This window comes from Hypanus sabinus, chromosome 13 (genome assembly GCF_030144855.1).
Source record: "Hypanus sabinus isolate sHypSab1 chromosome 13, sHypSab1.hap1, whole genome shotgun sequence".
Lineage (NCBI taxonomy): Eukaryota > Metazoa > Chordata > Chondrichthyes > Myliobatiformes > Dasyatidae > Hypanus > Hypanus sabinus.
In genome coordinates this window covers 77,373,933-77,395,032 of record NC_082718.1, presented here as the reverse complement: position 1 = coordinate 77,395,032, position 21,100 = coordinate 77,373,933, and the positions used below count along the sequence as shown (strand labels likewise).

At 43.7% G+C, this 21,100-nt stretch overlaps 1 protein-coding gene across 5 annotated transcripts in view; it reads right to left on the bottom strand.

The window, feature by feature from the left end:
- The window catches only part of LOC132404009 (sodium- and chloride-dependent GABA transporter ine-like), a 78,180-nt gene extending 57,756 nt beyond the window's left edge, over positions 1 to 20,424 (bottom strand). The window contains exons 1-2 of one of the 5 annotated variants that reach the window (XM_059987946.1): positions 20,294 to 20,424; positions 7,466 to 7,600 (exon numbers count right to left, since the gene is read on the bottom strand). In XM_059987946.1, coding sequence (XP_059843929.1) covers positions 7,466 to 7,574 — 109 coding nt within the window. In that variant the 5' untranslated portion in view covers positions 7,575 to 7,600; positions 20,294 to 20,424. Of the gene's footprint in view, positions 1 to 7,465; positions 7,601 to 15,866; positions 16,060 to 20,043 lie in introns of those variants that run through there. The other 4 variants (XM_059987945.1, XM_059987947.1, XM_059987942.1 and 1 more) reach the window with 4 other exon arrangements.
- Positions 20,425 to 21,100: the final 676 nt, after the last annotated feature.

Here is a 21,100-nt window from a genome sequence, read left to right as displayed (position 1 = left end):
TGAAAAACTCAAACAAATAAATAGAGGGGTAGCTCAAGTGGAGCAGCCTGTGGAAAGTGACCAGCAAGTTGGTGGGCCAGCGAAGGAGTGGAGATTTGAGGCTTTGACTCGAGAAACTTCGATGAGAAGAGGCTGAGGACGAGCTTCACTCCAAGTCAGGTAAGGCCAGGTAAATTCCTTTCAAAGCAGAAAGTTTCAAAAGTTGAGGCAAGTATTGGGTAGGTCATGGCAACTGAGATTGGCCCCGTGGTTTGTTCATCCTGCACCATGTGGGAAATCAGGGATACTTCCAGTGTCCCTGACGACTACGTGTGCAGGAAGTGTGTCCAACTGCAGCTTCTGGCAGACCACATTAAGCGCCTGGAGCTGCGATTGGATTCATACTGGAGCATCTGCGATGCTGAGAAAGTCGTGATTAGCACGTTCAGTGAGTTGGCCACACCGCAGATAAAGGCTACACAGGCAGAAAGGGAAGGGGTGGCCACTAGACAGCGTAGCAGTAGGCTGGCAGTGCAAGAGCCCACTGAGGTCATCTCCCTCCTAAACAGATATACTGTTTTGGATACTGTTGGGGGAGATGTCTCATCGGGGGAAGGCAGCAGCAGCCGAGTTCATGGCACCATGGGTGGCTCTGTGGCACAGGAGGGAAGGAAAAGGGAGTGGGAGAGCTATAGTGATAGGGGATCCGATTGTAAGGGGAATAGATAGGCGTTTCTGCGGCCGCAAACGAGACTCCAGGATGGTATGTTGCCTCCCTGGTGCAAGGGTCAAGGATGTCTCCGAGCAGCTGCAGGACATTCTGGAGTGGGAGGGTGAACAGCCAGTGGTCGTGGTGCACATAGGTACCAACGATATAGGTAAAAAATGGGATGAGGTCCTACAAGGTGAATTTAGGGAGTTAGGAGATAAACTAAAAAGTAGGACTACAAAGGTAATAATGTCTGGATTACTACCAGTGCCACGTGCTAGTCAGAGTAGAAATAGGAGGATATTTCAGTTAAATACGTGGCTTGAAAAATGGTGCAAGGGGGAGGGATTCAAATTTCTGGGGCATTGGAACCAGTTCTGGGGGAGGGGGGACCGGTATAAACAGGACAGTCTGCACCTGGGCTGGACTGGAACCAATGTCCTAGGGGGAGCGTTTGCTACTGCTGTTCAGGAGGCTTTAAACTAATGTGGCAGGGGGATGGGAACAAGTGCAGAGAGACAGAGGGGTGTAAAATGAGAGTAGAAGCAAAAAGTAGTAAGGTGAAAAGTAAATGTGGCAGGCAGGCAAATCCAGGGCAAAAAGCAAAAAGAGCCACTTTTCAACATAATTGTATAAGGGCTAAGGGTGTTGTAAAAACAAGCCTGAAGGCTTTGTGTGTCAATGCAAGGAGCATTCGTAACAAGGTGGATGAATTGAATGTGGAGATAGTTGTTAATGAATATGATATCATTGGGATCACAGAGACATGGCTCCAGGGTGACCAAGGATGGGAGCTCAACATCCAGGGATATTCAATATTCAGGAGGGATAGACAGGAAAGAAAAGGAGGTGGGGTAGCATTGCTGGTTAGAGAGGAGATTAAAGCAATAGAAATGAAGGACATTAGCCTGGAGGAATCGATATGGGTAGAGCTGCATAACACTAAGGGGCAGAAAACGCTGGTGGGAGTTGTGTACAGGCCACCTGACAGTAGTAGTGAGGTTGGGGATGGGATTAAACAGGAAATTAGAAATGCGTGCAATAAAGAAACAGTAGTTAAAATGGGGGACTTCAATCTACATATCGACTGGGTGAACCAAATTGGTAAGGGTGCTGAGGAAGAGGATTTCTTGGAATGTATGCAGAATGGTTTTCTGAATCAACTAGAGAGCAGGCCACTTTAGATAGGGTATTGAGCAATGAGGAAGGGTTAGTTAGCAATCTTGTCGTGCGAGGCCCCTTGGGTAAGAGTGACCATAATATGGTGAAATTCTTCATTAAGATGGAGAGTGACATAGTTAATTCAGAAACAAAGGTTCTGAAACTTAAGAAGGGTAACTTTGAAGGCATGAGACGTGAATTAGCTAAGATAGACTGGCAAATGATACTTAAAGGGTTGACAGTGGATATGCAATGGCAAGCATTTAAAGATCGCATGGATGAACTACAATTGTTCATCCCAGTTTGGCAAAAGAATAAACTAGGGAAGGTAGTGCATCCGTGGCTGACAAGGGAAATTAGGGATAGTATCAAGTCCAAAGAAGAAACATATAAATTAGCAAAAAAAAGCGGCACACCTGAAGACTGGGAGAAATTCAGAGACCAGCAGGGGAGGACAAAGGGCTTAATTAGGAAAGGGAAAAAAGATTATGACAGAAAGCTGGCAGGGAACATAAAAACTGACTGTAAAAGCTTTTATAGATACGTGAAAAGAAAAAGATTGGTCAAGACAAATGTAGGTCCTTTACAGTCAGAAACAGGTGAATTGATCATAGGGAACAAAGACATAGCAGACCAATTGAATAACTACTTTGGTTCTGTCTTCACTAAGGAGGACATAAATAATCTTCTGGAAATAGTAAGGGACCGAGGGTCTAGTGAGATGGAGGAACTGAGGGAAATACATGTTAGTAGGGAGGTGGTGTTAGGTAAATTGAAGGGATTAAAGGCAGATAAATACCCAGGGCCAGATGGTCTGCATCCCAGAGTGCTTAAGGAAGTAGCCCAAGAAATAGTGGATGCATTAGTGATAATTTTTCAAAACTTTTTAGATTCTGGATTAGTTCCTGAGGATTGGAGGGTGGCTAATGTAATCCCACTTTTTAAAAAAGGAGGGAGAGAGAAACTGGGGAATTATAGACCAGTTAGCCTGACATCAGTGGTGGGGAAAATGCTAGAGTCAGTTATCAAAGATGTGATATCAGCACATTTGGAAAGCAGTGAAATCATCGGACAAAGTCAGCATGGATTTGTGAAAGGAAAATCATGTCTGACGAATCTTATAGAATTTTTTGAGGATGTAACTAGTAGAGTGGATGTGGTATATTTGGATTTTCAAAAGGCTTTTGACAAGGTCCCACACAGGAGATTAGTGTGCAAACTTAAGGCACACGGTATTGGGGGTATGGTATTGATGTGGATAGAGAATTGGTTGGCAGACAGGAAGCAAAGAGTGGGAGTAAACGGGATCTTTCCAGAATGGCAGGCAGTGACTAGTGGGGTACCGCAAGGCTCAGTGCTGGGACCCCAGTTGTTTACAATATATATTAATAATTTAGACGAGGGAATTAAATGCAACATCTCCAAGTTTGCGAATAACAAGAAACTGGGTGGCAGTGTTAGCTGTGAGGAGGATGCTGAGGATGCAGGGTGACTTGGATAGGTTAGGTGAGTGGACAAATTCATGGCAGAAGCAATTTAATGTGGATAAATGTGAGGTTATCCACTTTGGTTGCAAGAACAGGAAAACAGATTATTATCTGAACGGTGGCCGATTAGGAAAAGGGGAGATGCAATGAGACCTGGGTGTACACCAGTCATTGAAGGTGGGCATGCAGGTACAGCAGGCGTTGAAAAAGGCAAATGGTATGTTGGCATTCATAGCAAAAGGATTTGAGTACAGGAGCAGGGAGGTTCTACTGCAGTTGTACAAGGCCTTGGTGAGACCGCACCTGGAATATTGTGTGCAGTTTTGGTCTCCTAATCTGAGGAAAGACATTCTTGCCATAGAGGGAGTACAGAGAAGGTTCACCAGATTCCTGGGATGGCAGAACTTTCATATGAAGAAAAACTGGATCGACTAGGCTTATACTCACTGGAATTTAGAAGATTGAGGGGGGATCTTATTGAAACGTATAAAATTCTAAAGGGACTAGACAGGCTAGATGCAGGAAGATTGTTTCCGATGTTGGGGAAGTCCAGAACGAGGGGTCACAGTTTAAGGATAAAGGGGAAGCCTTTTAGGACCGAGATGAGGAAAAACTTCTTCACACAGAGAGTGGTGAATCTGTTGAATTCTCTGCCACAGGAAACAGTTGAGGCCGGTTCATTGGCTATAGTTAAGAGGAAGTTGGATATGGCCCTTGTGGCTAAAGGGATCAGGGGGTATGGAGAGAAAGCAGGTTCAGGGTTCTAAGTTGGATGATCAGCCATGATCATACTGAATGGCGGTGCAGGCTTGAAGGGCCGAATGGCCTACTCCTGCACCTATTTTCTATGTTTCTATGTTTCATGAAGTGGATAAGATGGAGAACAATGGAACATTTCTTTAAAAAAAAATATCTGTTGGACCACAGTCTTTCAGTTAACAGTCAAAAGGTTTAGAGATGTGAAAATAGGATAGTGGTTGGTGCTGATCTTTTGACTCTATTTTGAGCTTCAGTGAAATTCAAATCTACCAACTCTGTGGAGTCTATACTATGATCTAAAAAGCAGGTCTTCCAAATCAGTGGGAGGAGGCGGTAGATGAGGATCCTGGTGATAACATTCCCTGTTGTAGACAGAAGGCCCCTCTTAGGTTTGTCTCCATTTTTAAAAAGACAGATATGATTCGATCCCTGGAGTACCTGCACTTGGATGAAGAGGTCATGGAATTCTCCATCTATGCTTCTAAGAAGCAAATTCATCTCTTATGCAGCTGAATATAAACAGTGTCAGTGTCAGTCTGAGCACTTCACATGGACAAACAGGGTGTTAGCTATAACAAGGTTGCTGTATTTGTACTAACAAGCAACTCTTACTATTGTCAAAATGCATTTTTGTTGGTGTTTCTTTTGCGTAAAAACGTGTATAATTTGAAGTACCATGGGGAGGTGAGGCCACTAGTATGTCTCTAACAAAAGAGGTAGAAGGCACTCCCTCCTGCAGGTCACCCTTTATTCATTTGCAGGGTGTGGGCTTTGCCTGCTAAACCAGCATTTACTGCCCTTGAGGAAGTAAGTGGCAATGAGCTGCCTTCTTAAACTGCTGCAGGCCCTGAGGTATAGGTACACCCACAGTACTATTAGGGAGGGGATTCCATGATTTTGACCCAGCGACAATGAAGGAATGGCGATATGTTTCCAAGTCAGGATGGTGAGTGCCTTGGAGGGGGTTTTCCAAGCGGTGGTGTTCCCAGGTTTCTGCTACCCTCATCCTTCTAGCCGGTGCTGGTCATTGATCTTGCACCCCCCCCCCCCCAAAATTCAGGGTCACATGAAGCCATGGGAGCAGGTGGTGGATGGTTGTATGAGCAGCTGGTACACATCACAAGTCCTGGTTACGTGACCACTGACGCCAGGTAGACGATCTCTGAAGAGTATTGATAATGGTTGGGGTCATTCATTTTGTAAAGACACTGCCCAGAAGGCAATGGGAAACCACTTCTGTAGAAAATTTTACCAAGAACAATCATGGTCGTGATCACCCACATCATAAAACATGGCACATAATGATAAGCAAAAGTCCCAGGTCAAGACTTTTGCATAGTACTGTATGCCTGCAGGTCCCATGCAAGAGCAAGCCATCAAGTCATGGCATGTCCTCCTATACCACAGGGGAAGTTGCCAAAATGCCACACTAGCTGGTGCTCAGCTGCATAGAATTAGAATCAGGTTTATTACTGCTGACATATGTTGAAAATGTGTTATTTTGAAGCACAAGAACAGTGCATATTAAAATTATAAGTTACAATAATATAAAAATAGCACAAAGTAGTGAGTAGTGTTCATGGATCATTCAGAAATTGGAAGGCAAAGCGGAAGGAGCTGTTCCTAAAACTTCAAGTTCACATCTTCAGCCCCTGCATCTCTTCTGATGGCAGTAATTAGAAAGATCCATCCCTCATGGCAAGGCTACTTAATGATGGACACTACCTTGAGATATTGCCTTTTGTAGATGTCCTTTATGGTGGGGAGGCTGATGTCCACGGAACTGGTCAAGTCTTCAACCTTTGCAGCTTTTTCCTGATCCTGTACATTGGCACCTCTATAGCAGATATTGAAGCAACCAGCAAGATTAACCTCCATGTTACATCTGCAGAAATTAGCTCGAGTCTATGGTGACTTACCAAAATCTTCACAAAATTCTGAGCACTGTCATTACATCAATATGTTCCACTCAGGATAGATCTTTTGAGATGTTGACACCGACAGCTTCAAGGCCACGACAGCTGACTAAAGCAGTTTTCCTAATTTGCTCTGCCAGAAGCGGCATCTACTGCTTTGTTCTTTGAAGTGGGGTGAGAAAATGTCCTGGTGCCTGGGTGATGACACCAGAGCAATCTACATCTGTTGCCCCAGGGGGCCTAGAATTTCTAGTCCTGAACCTCAAAGCAACGAGTAATTGCAGTTACCATGGATAGGTTTTAGCTAACTACAGGCTTACAGAGCAATGTCTTGGTCCTATGGTAGAAGTCTCTAAGACAGATAAAGTCTAGGCTTTGCTGAATAGATGCTAAAAACATACAAGTAGTTAAGAGTTTATAAAGGGACCTAGACCAGCTTGGAAAGTAGTTCAAGGAATGGCAGATGGAATTTGTTGCAGACAGGAGAGAGGCATTGCACTTTGGCAAGTTAAATTAGGGCAATGCTTGTACCTGAAAGTACAGGCACAGGAAGACAGAGAAACTGTTTGGTATACTGGTCTCCATCAGTCTGGGTATTAAGTATGTCAGGGATATTATGTTGCAGCTGCACAAGATATGGGCATAAGACAAAGGAAATGGGATCAGCTCAAGTTTAAAAAACAGGTCAGCATGGAGAAGTTGGGCCAAATGGCCTATTTCAATGTGGTGCAATTCTAAATTAACACATGCGGTGGAATGTCATGGCAGGGTTTCCCAACCTGGGGTCCACAGACCCCTCTGTTAACAGTAGAGGTAGATGACATAAAGATGGTTGGGAACCCATGTTAGAGTTTACAGAAAAACACCTGGAGTCTTGCCATAAACTGCACAGGAATTACACCACTTAGGATTGACTAAAAGTGTCATTAAGCCAAGAGCACAAGATTAAAGTATGTTGATGCTCAGAGTTATACTAGGAAAGAACTAAGCAGCTTTACCCTCAAACTTTAGCCAGAAAGAATGCAAGTGCTCCATTAATGGAGCAAGTCACTGCAAAACCCCATCAACCTTATGCTAACCAGCTCCTGTGGCAAAATAACCAAGTTGCTCCCTGGTTCAATATGTCAAATTACAAATGATGGCTCAGTGATTTGGTGGCACAAGGGACTTGCTGCAAGAGCAAATTATTGAAAATAATGTTGACCAGATCAGTTATGAATAAATGATTTAAAAAAATCATTGACAAGGTATCAGCTGGCTGAGCAGTTGAGCTCACTCCCTCTGAACACATTTGGAACCTTTTATACTGAAGGAGGCTTCAAAATGCTTCATGGAATCAGCTGTCAGAAGAGAATGTGCATAACTCTACAAATAAGACTGAACCACGGTTCACAATTTGACTTTTAGTCCAACTGAGGAGTTTCAGTGATCTGCAGTAATAATTATCTACAAACCTTTCAGAAGAGGGCAGATTTTAGCCAAGGCATGCACAGGTCCCAAACTTGTATACTGTCCAATAGTGTATTCCAGGAGGAGCAGTGGGATTCCACACAGCAAGATCATAACCAGATATGGGATGATGAAGGCACCTGTCAGACAAAAAAAATAAAATCATAATGAATAATAAGAGGAATATTCTTCTCATACAGTGTACAAATTCATCTTGAATTATCTTTGGACATTATAGGATAGGGGGGGGGGGGGGGGAAAAGAAAAAAAAAGCCAAATAGACTTCAAGTCTGCCTTGTTATTTAACAGGGTCACAACTGAGCTAATTTCAGTCTTGTTTCTTCAGTACTGGCAGCTCCCTACAACCCTGACCTCACCTGTAGATAAAAGCCCAAAACCCTGCTCATCTCACCTTTGATTACAAGTTGAATTGTTATTCAGCCATACACAAGCATACAGCTAAATGAAACAGCATTCCTCTGGGAGCAAGCTGCAAAAACACATAGCAGCAGTCATACACAACACATCGTTACGATAGCAGGGACACATCCTAGGCTCATCAACACAAATGAGACATTTCATTGTGCGTCTCATTGTGATAAATAAAACTCAAGAATCTTGACATTCTAACAGTGATTATTACCCTCCCCTATAATCTTTTCATAAAACACAATTGGCCAGAATTAAAACAGCCTATTCATTAATTCCATGATGCAATGCTCCAAGACTGTCTCAAATGCCCAAAGGTAACATTGAACCAAGCTGACAGGTAGTCTACACATCTAGGCAAATCACTTTAGTATGGTTTAAGATGGTGCTGTGACTTCTGGCTAGAGGATAACAAAACAACCAAACGTGTTCACCGCTTTTTCTGGCAAATGATCATCGTAAGCAATAGACTGCAGTTTCCCTTTGGACTTGGAGGCAGTTTGACATGGCCGAGCCGAGGCAGCCGGCCCCATTGCCAAGAGTGAGGAAGATCAAGGTTCAATCAATTTAAGTACTGCATCAAATCAGAAAGGTCAGGTACAGGCCAGATCGAGGCAGCTGGGTCCAGGCCCCAGAGCACATCAAGGCAACAGAACCTAATGTTTGGACAACGACTTAAGCACCAGCCAAGATTGAAAAGGTCAGGGTGTTGGGGCCAGAGGAGAGGGACACGATGTTTCAACTCTGCATTCAACTCACTCTTCGGGAAGTTCAGTTCAGAATTGAATTGAATTGACTATTTCTTACATCCTTCACCTGCATGAGGAGTAAAACACTTTACATCTAAATGTGCAATCATAGTAATTTATAATAGATAGAACAATCAGTGTAATATAGAGTACCCTCAAATTCAGCACAAGTTCATCAGTCTGATGGCCTGATGGAAGAAGCTGTTCCGAAGGCTGTTGGACTGGCTTATGCTGAAGTACCATTTCCCGGATGGTAGCAGCTGGAATAGATTGCGGTTGGGGTGACTCGGGTCCCCAGTGATCTACGGGCCCTTTTTACACACCTGCCCTTGTAAATGTCCTGAATCATGGGAAGTTCACAACTACAGATGTGCTGGGCTAACCGTACCATTCTCCGCAGAATCCAGCAATTTCATGCAGTTATTATTTGAATTACTTTTTTTCCCTTGAACATTAGGTGTTTGATGTTTTTTTTAAAAAAATGGGTTCTTTTGGGTTTTTTTGTTTTGTAGCTGCTTGTTAGTAAATGAATCTCAATATTAATTTACTTCAAAATTAAAAGTCACCCGTGAATATTCAAGTACAAGGTATTGGTCAATAGCAAATCTGTAATCTCCCAGGTTTGCTGCTCTCAGCAAACTGTAGACCAGCGGGGGTCGGCAACCCGCGGCTCCGGAGCCGCATGCGTCTCTTCCATCTCTGTGCTGCGGCTCCCCGTGGTAAAGGTTGCCGACCCCTGCCCCTCGAGGGTCAGTTTGCAAAGCATCCTGGTAACACTTGCACGCCAGCTGATTGCTTTCCCACCATGCTATTCACCACTGCAGTTATCTTGCCTCTAACCAAGGGGAATGTTAAAACACAACCTTTCCTATCAGCTCTATGCGGTCACAGGCTTAAGTGAAAACAAAGAAAAACAGATGATTTATGACCTTGTTTGGTTCCATTCCATTTTCCAGCCATCTTAAACACAATCTCCCTCCCCACCCTGACAACAACATAGAATCTCCCCCAACAAAGTTTTATCTTTAGATTCAATCATTCCACGCTTGAATAACTGGACTCCCGTGTCAAGTTGCAGTTGGTCCCTGTGCTGTGTCTTAAAAAGTATCAACTCTTCAATTCTTCACATTCTTATTCTGCTCTTCATTTCCCACCCAAATGGATCCCAGCTTCCTTAAACATTCCAGGCTACCACCCTCCACTACATCTTCTCTTTTATGTAGTAACTCAGGGTGCATTTTGTCTCCGCTTTGCACTGTGTCCCATCATTTAGAGTTCCTCATGGTTGTTATATGGCTTCAAAAATTTCCTCAGAAACATCTTTCCAGTCAACACTCCTTTAGAATACCACTTCTTTCCTCGTGCTTCTCACACATATGCACATGACCATTTTTTCCCTCAGCCAAAAATATTAATGGCCACCTCTGGGAGTTTGCCATACAGAAGTTAATTGGTATAATTATGAAATGTAGCAATCACCACACTTCACATTTAATTGACTTTTCAAGAAGAAACAATACAATTGAATGATGTAGATGCAAAAAGATTGAGATTCACAATTAAAAACATGTGTTTTTTCCCCTCCCCAAGATACATTTAGCTGAAAAAGTTCATGTGCAGTTTTTGTTGCCTTCAGAATAATACAGTTCAGGGAGGTTTCAATGATAATTCCCCACTATTGAACAGACACTTTTCCTAAAAAAACACTAAAATTGGGAAAGGTGCAGGACAGTTACCAGAGCATAAGAGGTATAAATTGCACAAAGTTGGAAAAAAAACAGTTAGGTCATTCACATGTTGAAATAAATAGGAATTCAAATCTCATATTAACAAAGCTTCAAAGGCAAGAGTCCTCCCATTATCATGAAGTGACTTGGACCGGAAAGGTAACTCTCTCCATAGATGCTAGTCAACCTGCTGAATGGCTCCCATGGTTTTCTATTTCATTTCAGATTTCCAGGAACAGCAGTTTTGAGATTTGAATTTATTTACTCAGGAGCCAGCCAGCGTTATAGCGGCACCCGCACTCATCTTTGAGCAAAGTTCGAATCCTGCGGGCTCCCTGCACGCCTTCCATGCTGGGTTGAGCATCGAGCTAGCAACTCTGCCTTGTTTAAAAAAAACGAGAAATTGCTAAGAAATGGCAAGATGTGCCACAAGAAAGGAACAACTCAGGAGCAGGATGACAATCAAACCCAAAGACTGGCTAGCAGTCCCACCTCAACTTCCACACATGCACTCAGAGGCCACTTTACCAGGTGCACCTGCTCATTAATGCAAATATCTAGCAACTCAATGCACAACAGCAAGCAGACATGGTCAGAGGTTCAGGTGTTCAAATGTAACATCAGAATGGAGGGGTGGGGTGGGACAAATGTGACCCAAATGACTTTGACTGTGGAATAATTATTGATGTTAGAATAGGTAGTTTGAGTAATCTCAAAAACTGCTGATCTCCTTGGATTTTCACAAGGACAGTCACTAAAGTTTAGAGAGAACGGTGTGAGAAACAAAAAGAAGTCATCCAGTGAGTGACAATTCTGTGGGTGAAGTGCCACATTAATGAGAAAGGCCAGACTGGTTCAAGCTGACAGGAAAGAGACTCATAGTATACAAGAAAGTCAGAAGCTGGAAACCCAAAGCAATTCAAATCACCACATGTTACAACAGTGGCATCCAGAAGAGCATCTCCGAATGTAAAACACGTCAAAGCTTGAAGTGGATGGGCTACAGCAGCAAAAGACCATGAACACACACTCAGTGGCCACATTAATAGGTATAGGAGACACCTAATAAAATGGCAACCGAGTTTATCTAGGAATGGATTACTCCCCAAAACAAAAGACCAAATCTCAGGAGATTATGATAATTTTTTAAAAATCACTTTGAAAACAGTAATACTGAAACCTTTACCCAATGCAGTATAAAAAGCGCATCATCCTTTCTGAATCAGTCTCTCCTTTCACCCACAATCTACATCAAATCAAGGGAAACTTCAGTATATTCACGCACCATGAGTCACAGTTCATTTTGCAAGCCCCTGTGGGATTGGCCATTTCATTACTGAGGCTCTCAGAAAATATACAGCAGTGCTCGAAGCTTGTGAACCCAGAATTCTCCATCTCTGCATAAATATGACCCAAGATGTGATCAGATCTTCACGCAAGTGCTAAAACTAGAACCCAATTCAATAAACTAACAAAACACGTTATACTTGATACTCCAATAGAGTATCAAGTATCCAAAAGATACTCCAATCTTACATGTATTTGTTGGAAAAAGTATGTGAATTTTGCTTTCAATAACTGGTGTGAACCCCCCCCCCCCCGTATGGCAATACCTTCCACCAAACATTTCCAGCAACCATTGATCAGTCCTGCACATCGGCTTTGAGGAATTTTAGGCCATTCCTCCTTACAAAACTGCTTCACGTCTGGAATTTTGGTGGGCTTTCTTGCATGAACTTCAGGTCCTTCCACAATGTTTCAATAGGATTAAGATCAGGACTTTGATTCTGCTATACCAAAACGTGAAATTTCTTCTGCTTTAACCATTCCTGGATAGACTGACTTGTGTGTTTAGGATCGCTGTCTTGTTGCTTGAACTGAAGCTGAAGAGAAAGTGGATCATGGACAGATACACTGACATTTTCCTTTAGAATTTGCTGGTACCATTCAGAATTCATCGTTCCATCAATGATGTCAAGACATCCTGAAGTAGCAGAGCAGGCCCAGACCGTGTCACTGCCACCACCGCGTTTCAGTTGGGATGAGGTTCTTACGCTGGAATGCAGTGTTTGCAGAAAGCTTCTCAGTTAAGCCAAAGATTTCTATTTTGGACTCATCCATCCACTGAACATTCTTCCAAGAGCTTCCTGGCTTATCCATGTGGTCTTTAGCAAACTTTAGATGGGCAGCAATGTTCTTCGTGGGAAGTAGTGGCTTTTTCCTTGCAATCTTACCACTGCTGTTCAGTGTTTGCCTGAAGGTTGATTCACGAACACTGATATTAGACAATGCAAGAGAGGCCTGTAGCCTCTTAGATGTTACCCTGGGGTTCTTTGTGACCTCCTGGAATATTACATGCCTTGCTCTTGGGGTGATTTTTGTTGGTTGACCATTTCTGGTGACAGCAACAACAGCATTGAATTTCCTCCATTTGTACACTATCTGCCTGACTATGGATTGCTGGAGCCCAAACTCCTTAGAAATGGTTTTATATCTTTTTCCAGCTTGGTCAGCATCAACTTTTGCTCAGAGGTCCTTAAATCTCCTTCGATTGAGGCATGGGACGCTTCCAAAACCCCTGTGCGATGAAGATCAGACTTTGATGGCGAATACCAGGTTTATGTTCTTTAGGACTTGCGTGAAGATCTGATCACATTTTAGGTCACATTTATGCAGAAATTCTAAAAAGTTCACAAACTTCCTAGCACCACTGTAATAGACACCAGCAACAAACAGTTCAGAGTGGCTCAGCCCTTTCACGGAACGTCTTCCAGAGTAGCACTGCGCCTGCATTTTTTATGATCGCACAAACTTACATAATGCAGGTCCACCCCATCAGCGAGTTGCTTGTTGGTAGAGAAAATGAAGGAGCTGTGTGTCGTGCTGTTGCCTGTGTCAAAAGGACATGTACAATCTAATAGCAAGTAACCATCTAGGCCACTTTTCTTGTGATCACAAGACCCTTTTAGACATTGTTAATGTGGAATGCCACAAGTTTGATTCACTGATTTATTGGCTGAGAGCAGGGGAGCTGCGTGGTCTCGGTCATAGGGAGGATTAGGCCTCAAGTCATGGTCTCACCTATCTACAGCCACCAGGAGAGAGGCGAGCCTACTGTGTTGCATCCAGGCTGGTGACAGTACTGCCACCCCCCCTCCTCCACTCCCAGTGCTCACTTGGCAAAAGACAACCTCTGTCTTAATTGATTGCAGATTTTTTCCACAATTAATGGACTCAGGGCTTTGAGCTGCAGTGTTGACCATTGACAACTGCCACTGGGAGTGGCCAGGTGCTGACCCCTAGTGTTCGTTTGGCAGAAGACAAGCTGCATTGTGGTCAAAAGCAGATCTCTGCAGCTCAAGTCTGGACTACTTTTTTTTGCACGGCTGTATCTTATTGATACCTTTGTGCTTGTCCCTGCTGTGCGCTTTGTGCTGGGTGACTGTAGGTGCTGTGTTCTGCCTCATGGCCCCAGAGAAACACTGTCTCATTTGGCTGTATTCATATATGGTTGAATGACAAACTTGAATTGAGATCCAACCCTACTAAAATGTCAAACTGGATGTTTGAAATAATGATTTAGCACCATAGTTACAAAGTAGATTATATAAAGCAACTCATCTTGTGCAAAAGAATGTTGCATATTTTACTTCCACAAGTCTCTGAATTACAGGTAGTCCCCGAGTTACGAACAGCCAACTTATGGACAACTAGTACTTACAAACCGAGGAAGGAGAATGCCGTCCGCCATTTTAAGTTGTTGCCGTTGACACTGTGTTGAGTGTTTAACTTTGTATTTGGCTTAAATTTTTCTTAGTAAGATTCACCCTCTCCCCACCCCCCTGGTGGCTCAGTGAGATCAGCGCCGAGCTCGAGTTCGATCCAGTGACAGACCACTCCCGTGCCGGGTTGATGTCGATCCAGTGACTCCCGTACCATCCGTGCCGAGTTGATGTCGAGCTCGAAACTCGACCTCGTAAAAAAAAACACTGCCACCTCCAGTTTAAATTCCCACACGGAATATTGTGGAGGATCAAATACCCAAACCCAGCACAGCCCCCACTTGTCCCATTTAACCTGTCTCGGTGAGGTCCTTAGGACCTAGCAGACCTCGGGAGCCGGCGGAGCTCGGGACCCGCCACCCGCAGTGTTTCTGTTCCATTGACGGGAAGCGATTGCAATTGAAAATAAAGTGGAAATAATAAAGTGTTTGGAAAGAGGTGAAATGCCACCAGTCATTGGAAAAGCGTTAGGCTACAATCCGTCAATGATCGGAACAATTTTAAAGGATAACTGGTAAAGTGAGAATAATGGAGCATGTGAAAGGCCCTGCCCTATGAAAGCTACAATTATTACTAAGCAACGCAGTGGTTTAATTATTGGAATACATATGTTTAAGTGTTTTATATGATAGTAAGGTAAACTATATACTAAAACAAACGTTTGATGAACTGACACGAAATATGTACCAATGTACTTGTTCCGACTTATGTAAAAATCCGACTTAAAGACGGATTCAGGAACGTAACTCGTACGTAACCCGGGGACTGCCTGTAAGTCCATCTAGTTTTGTGCCAATGATACAACAGTGCATTACATTGTTTCCATAATTACAGTGTAATTGACCAGGCACTAGTATAATCACACAAGATTACAAACATCGAAAGCCACAAGACCACCAACAACCCCCCACCCCCACCCCACACAAAGTATACGAGGTCGGTTTGCCCATTATTAATATCACTATTTGACGTACCTCACTTTGTCATCCAATCACAATAAGATGGACATAGGCCATGTTTTACAAAGTTAGCTAAGAATTGAAATAACTTTAAACAAGCTCTGGTTAAATCAACCCATAATAAGTGTAACAAATGAACTCAGTCTGTTGGACCAGTTAGCTCAACAGAAGCAGCCTGAATTCTCCCAGAGAACCAGTATCAGTGGTTCTGCTCTCTCCACTGTGGACCTATCTGAACCCTTCCAAGTCTCTGCACAAGAGGCAGTTGCAGAGTAGGGATCTGTACAGTAGAAGTGGAGTAAGTTGGCTACCAGCTTACTATGTTGAAAAAGTTTCTCGTTTAAAGAAAAAAAAGCAACAACCACTCATTACACAGTCTAAAATAACATCTGCATGATTGAGATTGCAAGCCCTGCACAGTGCCCTCTATGGGATTTGAGTAAACATTACAAGCATCTGTGCATCTCTAAATATAAAGATCAAAGTTACTTAGATTGAATAAAATCTGCAAAAACAAATTAAAATACTTAACATTAAATTGAGACCAGAAAGCAGAAAGGCAAGCCTGCAGCAATTCACTGAGGTGTCAACAGCTGCAATGCTAGACTAGATCTTTTTAAGATAGCAAGATCTCTAGTTGACTATTTTTTTTGGGGGGTGGGGAAGGATGGTGTTTCAGGAATTGGATACTCACAATCCAATTGGTTCACAATGTATCACTAGGTCATTAAGGCATGGGCAGATTAAATTATAAATTTACCTGAAACTTGGCCCCTCCACCCTTCCTCCACACTGTCGAAGGAAAGCAGCATCCAAAGATCCTCACCACCCAGGCCATGCTCTTTTCACACAGCAGCCATCAGGTAGAAGGTGCAAGTGCCTCAGGACTCACCACCAGGTTCAAGAACAGTTACAACCCTCAACCATCAGGCTCTTGAACTAGAGGATAACGACATTCATCTATTGAAATGTTCCCAGAAGCAATTTTTGCCCTTTAAGGTTTCTATTTTGTTATTTCATGTTCTTATTATTTATTGCTATTTATTTATATTTCCAGAGTTTGGCACATTTACTATTCTACAGATCTGCTGAGTACGCCTGCAGGAAAAGGAATCTCAGGGTTGTATGTGGTGACGTGCATGTACCCCAATAAATTTACTTTGAACTTTTCTTGTTGCCTTCCTCCCAATCCCAGCCCTCCCACTTTGCAGCACCTGTTTTCAGCCACCCAATACCAGTTGCAGCCTCGTTTAATTCCTGGTATCAGGTTTCCCCTACCCACTAATTTGTTATTAAGATGAGATTCTGTAGCTGCTGGAATTCCAGAGCAATATGCACAAAATGCTGGAGGAACTCAACATGTCAGGCAGCATTTACAGAAATGAATAGGTATTTAAGTTGTCTCAAAAAGGATCTAGTGCTTTCCTGACATATATGACGAATAACTCTTCTCGGGTTTTCAGTTGGGTACAGGTGTTGTTACGTACCCCGTAACTGGGTGTCTGACCAGCAGAGAAAGAAGAATCCGTTGGAGTCTGGTGGTACCAAACTAAAGGTGTTTATTAGTAAACTACACAATACAATATCAAAAATGCAAATATACATATAAAACAAGTTAGCAGTAATAAATCTAAAAGAGTAGGAATAATAATAATAATTATCAAGCTCTATCGATGTCTAGGGGTAAATGAATTGTCATAGGAAAGTATAGAGTTCAGTTCATAAATGCTGAAGTAGTTATGGTTGTGGTGTTGAAATCGTTGGAGACAGAGAGCGAGCGAGATGTAACAGTGACAGTTGCGGCAGGCAAACCTTTTGCGACTTTCTTAATCCGTCGTGTTGTTGTGGCCATTCAGTTATGACCCCTCTGGTCTTCAGCTAGACCGTTCTTCTGTGGTGGACTCATCACTCTGGCATGAGTGGACACACACACAAGTCCCCACCGGCCCTGCTGTAACACTGTGAGCTTTACTGACCGATCTCCTGGTTTGGTCTCTGAAGCCCCCACCTTTCTGTGGGTTCCCAACACTCAGTCAGTGTCCACTGGTGTGTCTGAAGGGTGTCTCTCCAGACCTGTCTTTTATCCCCACTCACAGGGCCTCAGCTATCCATCAACTCTGAATGACCGTGTCCATCAAATCAGGCCACTCCTGCTATCTCCTGAGGAATGTTAACGAGCAAAGTAAAGTCCTTGTAGTGGAAGGTAAATAATCCAGGAAGTGTCAAAATACAGTAAATCAACAGTCTCTCTCCCCCTCTTATCTGTAGCAGATGTTCTTGCCTGGACTTTATCTCTCTCTCTCTCATGAGCAGCATAACAACAGCAATAGTTCATAGTTCTCAGAAGGGGGGTTGGGAATGGTTAACTCTGCACCCCATTTCCATCAAGTCTGTTCATCACTCATAACAGTATCGATTTTAATTGATGTTTCGATGGCAAACTCTCATCTCCATCATGGAAGATGCCTGAACATGTCTAGTCTAGTCATCCCTCCCAATCGGTTAGTCCTCATCCAACAGGTGTATTTCCCACAGAATGAGGACCTTCATTAGGTGGATACTTTTGCACCACAATTCTTTTTTTGGACAGCGTTTCAAACAACTTGCCTCATGATACAGAATACCTACAGAAACCCCTCCATTTTGGGGTAATTCACTAGCTAAACTCCACCGCTCCCAATACCATTGCTTTCCTTTGGCACAACCCCTTGTGGCTTAAGTGCTGATAAAGTCAGCGTCCGATCTGGAGGGACAACTCTCCCTCAACTGCCTAGTTCTCTTAGAGCAGAACTCAAAATAATTTATATCAAAGTGTGTCAGAAATGCAATCTAGAGATTCATTTTCTTCTGGGCATTCTCAATAAATCTATAGACTAAGCTCCATAACAGAATCAATGAAAGACTGTAGCAACCAGTGTGCAAAATTGGAAGTGATAATATTAAGAGATCATCAACAAATGAGATCAAGAGTCCTTGAAAGTGAGTCAATTGGTTGTGGGAATGTTACAATGATAGAGCAAGTGAAAGTTAACTCATGAAAACTGCCTTAGCCATTTAGTTAACTTGCTGACAATTGAATGTTTCCAGTACTATTGCATGCAGCATTCAGAAATCAAGATTAAATCAAAATAAATACAAAGTCTGGACATCTGACATTTATCAGAGTGTGGAAAGAATTGTTAGTTATTTGCCAGTTTTCTGTCAAGTTTTAAACTCTGGTGGATATTGTCCCATGGTCAGGCTAGTTTTTTTTAAATTTCATTGAGACAAGTGCAGAATTGGCCCTTCAAGCCACGCCACCCAGCAATCCCCTAGCCTAATCATGGTACAATTTACAATGACCATTTGTGGAATGCTGGGCAGCATGGTTCAAAGGGCCAGAAGGGACTGGACCTCAATAAATAAATGCCCAGCTCATATATAACCATAACCACATAACAATCACAGCACGGAAACAGGCCATCTCGGCCCTCCTAGTCCGTGCCGAACTCTTAATCTCACCTAGTCCCACCTACCCGCACTCAGCCCATAACCCTCCACTCCTTTCCTGTCCATATACCTATCCAATTTTACCTTAAATGACACAACTGAACTGGCCTCTACTACTTCTACAGGAAGCTCATTCCACACAGCTATCACTCTTTGAGTAAAGGAATACCCCCTCGTGTTTCCCTTAAACTTCTGCCCCCTAACTCTCAAATCATGACCTCTCGTTTGAATCTCCCCTACTCTCAATGGAAACAGCCTATTCACGTCAACTCTATCTATCCCTCTCAAAATTTTAAATACCTCGATCAAATCCCCCCTCAACCTTCTACGCTCCAATGAATAGAGACCTAACTTGTTCAACCTTTCTCTGTAACTTAAGTGCTGAAACCCAGGTAACATCCTAGTAAATCGTCTCTGCACTCCCTCTAATTTATTGATATCTTTCCTATAATTCGGTGACCAGAACTGTACACAGTATTCTAAATTTGGCCTTACCAATGCCTTGTACAATTTCAACATTACATTCCAACTTCTGTACTCAATGCTCTGATTTATAAAGGCTAGCGTTCCAAAAGCCTTCTTCACCACCCTATCTACCTTCAGGAAACTATGCACTGTTATTCCTAGATCTCTCTCATCTGTTACCAGAGTCAGTTATAATGCCATTAAACACCTGCTCATGTTCATTTTCCTTTATTATTGAAGCATTCAGCATTGCCCTAACCAAGTATTGGCAGCTTTAACCATTTTGTCAATCTTCCCCATTGATACAACGGAAAAACAAAGCTCAAAGCTTTTGAGTTAGATACAACATATAACAATTTAAAACCCTGCCGTTTCCCTGGTGGCCTTATTTACATGCACCCTCCAATGCACAAACATCTATCTCATGGTTAGTCTCTACCCTGATAAACCAACTCAAGGCTCTTCAGATGAGGTCATTAAACAAAATTTGACATTGCTCTTTGTAAAGAGATACTGGAGGAAATATCCAGAAAAGGCTAGTTTTTAAGGAGAAGGAGAGGATGGGAGAGAGAACGATCGTGTATCGAATTCAAGGAAGACCACGAGGCCAGAATTGGAGGAGAGCAGATGGCCTGGAGGTCTGCGAAAGGCCGGAACATAAAGAGTCAGCCAGTTCATCCCCCCGCCCCCACCGCACCGCTTTCAACCCCACGTACACATGGCTGGTTCAACTCCCAGCCACTTTAGTGATTGCTTGATACTAGTCATCACAATACGGTGGATAAATTTCTATTGGTGTTCGTGTATTTTCTAATTTATAGGCAAAATCTACTTAGTCACTGCCCGGGGAGTGAGTGTGTGTGTGTGTGTGTGTGTGTGTGTGTGTTCCAGCATCTGCAGACTTCTCATCTTTTGGATCACAGACTGTACCTCTGATCCAAAGGCCTCCGACACGGCCCTTCAGCCCGCAGCGCCGTGCTTACCTCCGCCACTCCTGTAACACAGATAGGGGAATCGCCAGATGTTGCCCAGTCCCACCGCATAGCCGACACAGGCCAGCGTGAACTCCAGCCGGCGGCCCCAGGTCTCCCTGCCCCGGCGCGGCGGCCGGGGTTTGATACCCGAAGTCTCGGCTCCCCACTCGCTCTCCACATCGACCGGCAGCGGCTCCCCACCGGTGCTCTGCGCCCCGACCCCCATGCCTGCGTTTGCTCGCTCACTCTGTACTATAACCTCTTGCTGAGCCTTTTATTCATCGATCGCCTCGTTCAGCTCCTCCCACGGCTCCCATCACCTTCCAATGCCCTCCTCAGAAATCCTCCGATCGCGATCCATACATAGAACTAGTCAGTTTTCGCTTTCCGCTCGGTGACTAACTCCACCCTCTCTCCAAAAGGCGGGCGCCGGTACGGGTACAGTCGATCAGATCATGTGTGAGTAATTTAAAGCGTGTTCCCGCACCGCCGAGCTCAGCGTTATGCAAAACATTGTTTTATAACATTACATAACGGACCTTATGTAAAATCGGCAGGCCGGGGGCAAGGGAAGTGACAGTGATGTGGGACGTGGGCCAGTGGGATTTCTGTAGAAAGGAGATTGTGGGTGCCGGAATTTAGGGGAAACTCGCAGGCGTGCCCAACCCTTTTTAATCCACATGGAGCAATACCATTAAACAAGAGTCCGTGGACCCCAGGTTGGGAACCCCTGAGAGGGACCCAGGAGGCCAGGCAGCATCTGGAGGGATAGGGGCAGAACCGGACAGTGCAGGTTTCAGGCTGAAGACCACACACCTGAATGAGTCCAGAGGCTAGTAGTAACGAGGTGGCCCGAAGGTCCGCCTTCTGCGCGGGAAGATTTTATGGCTGCAGCTAACATCGCAGGTAGAAGGCCTTTGGTTCTGAGGGCGCTCGACCTGAAACTACGCAAGCCCGCATCCGGATGAGGTTTCTGCTTGTGTTGGTTTGGTCCGTGATCGGAAAAATACACACCAGCCTCTCTGGAAATGATAACCACCACGCCCCCACTTAGACATCAAAATCA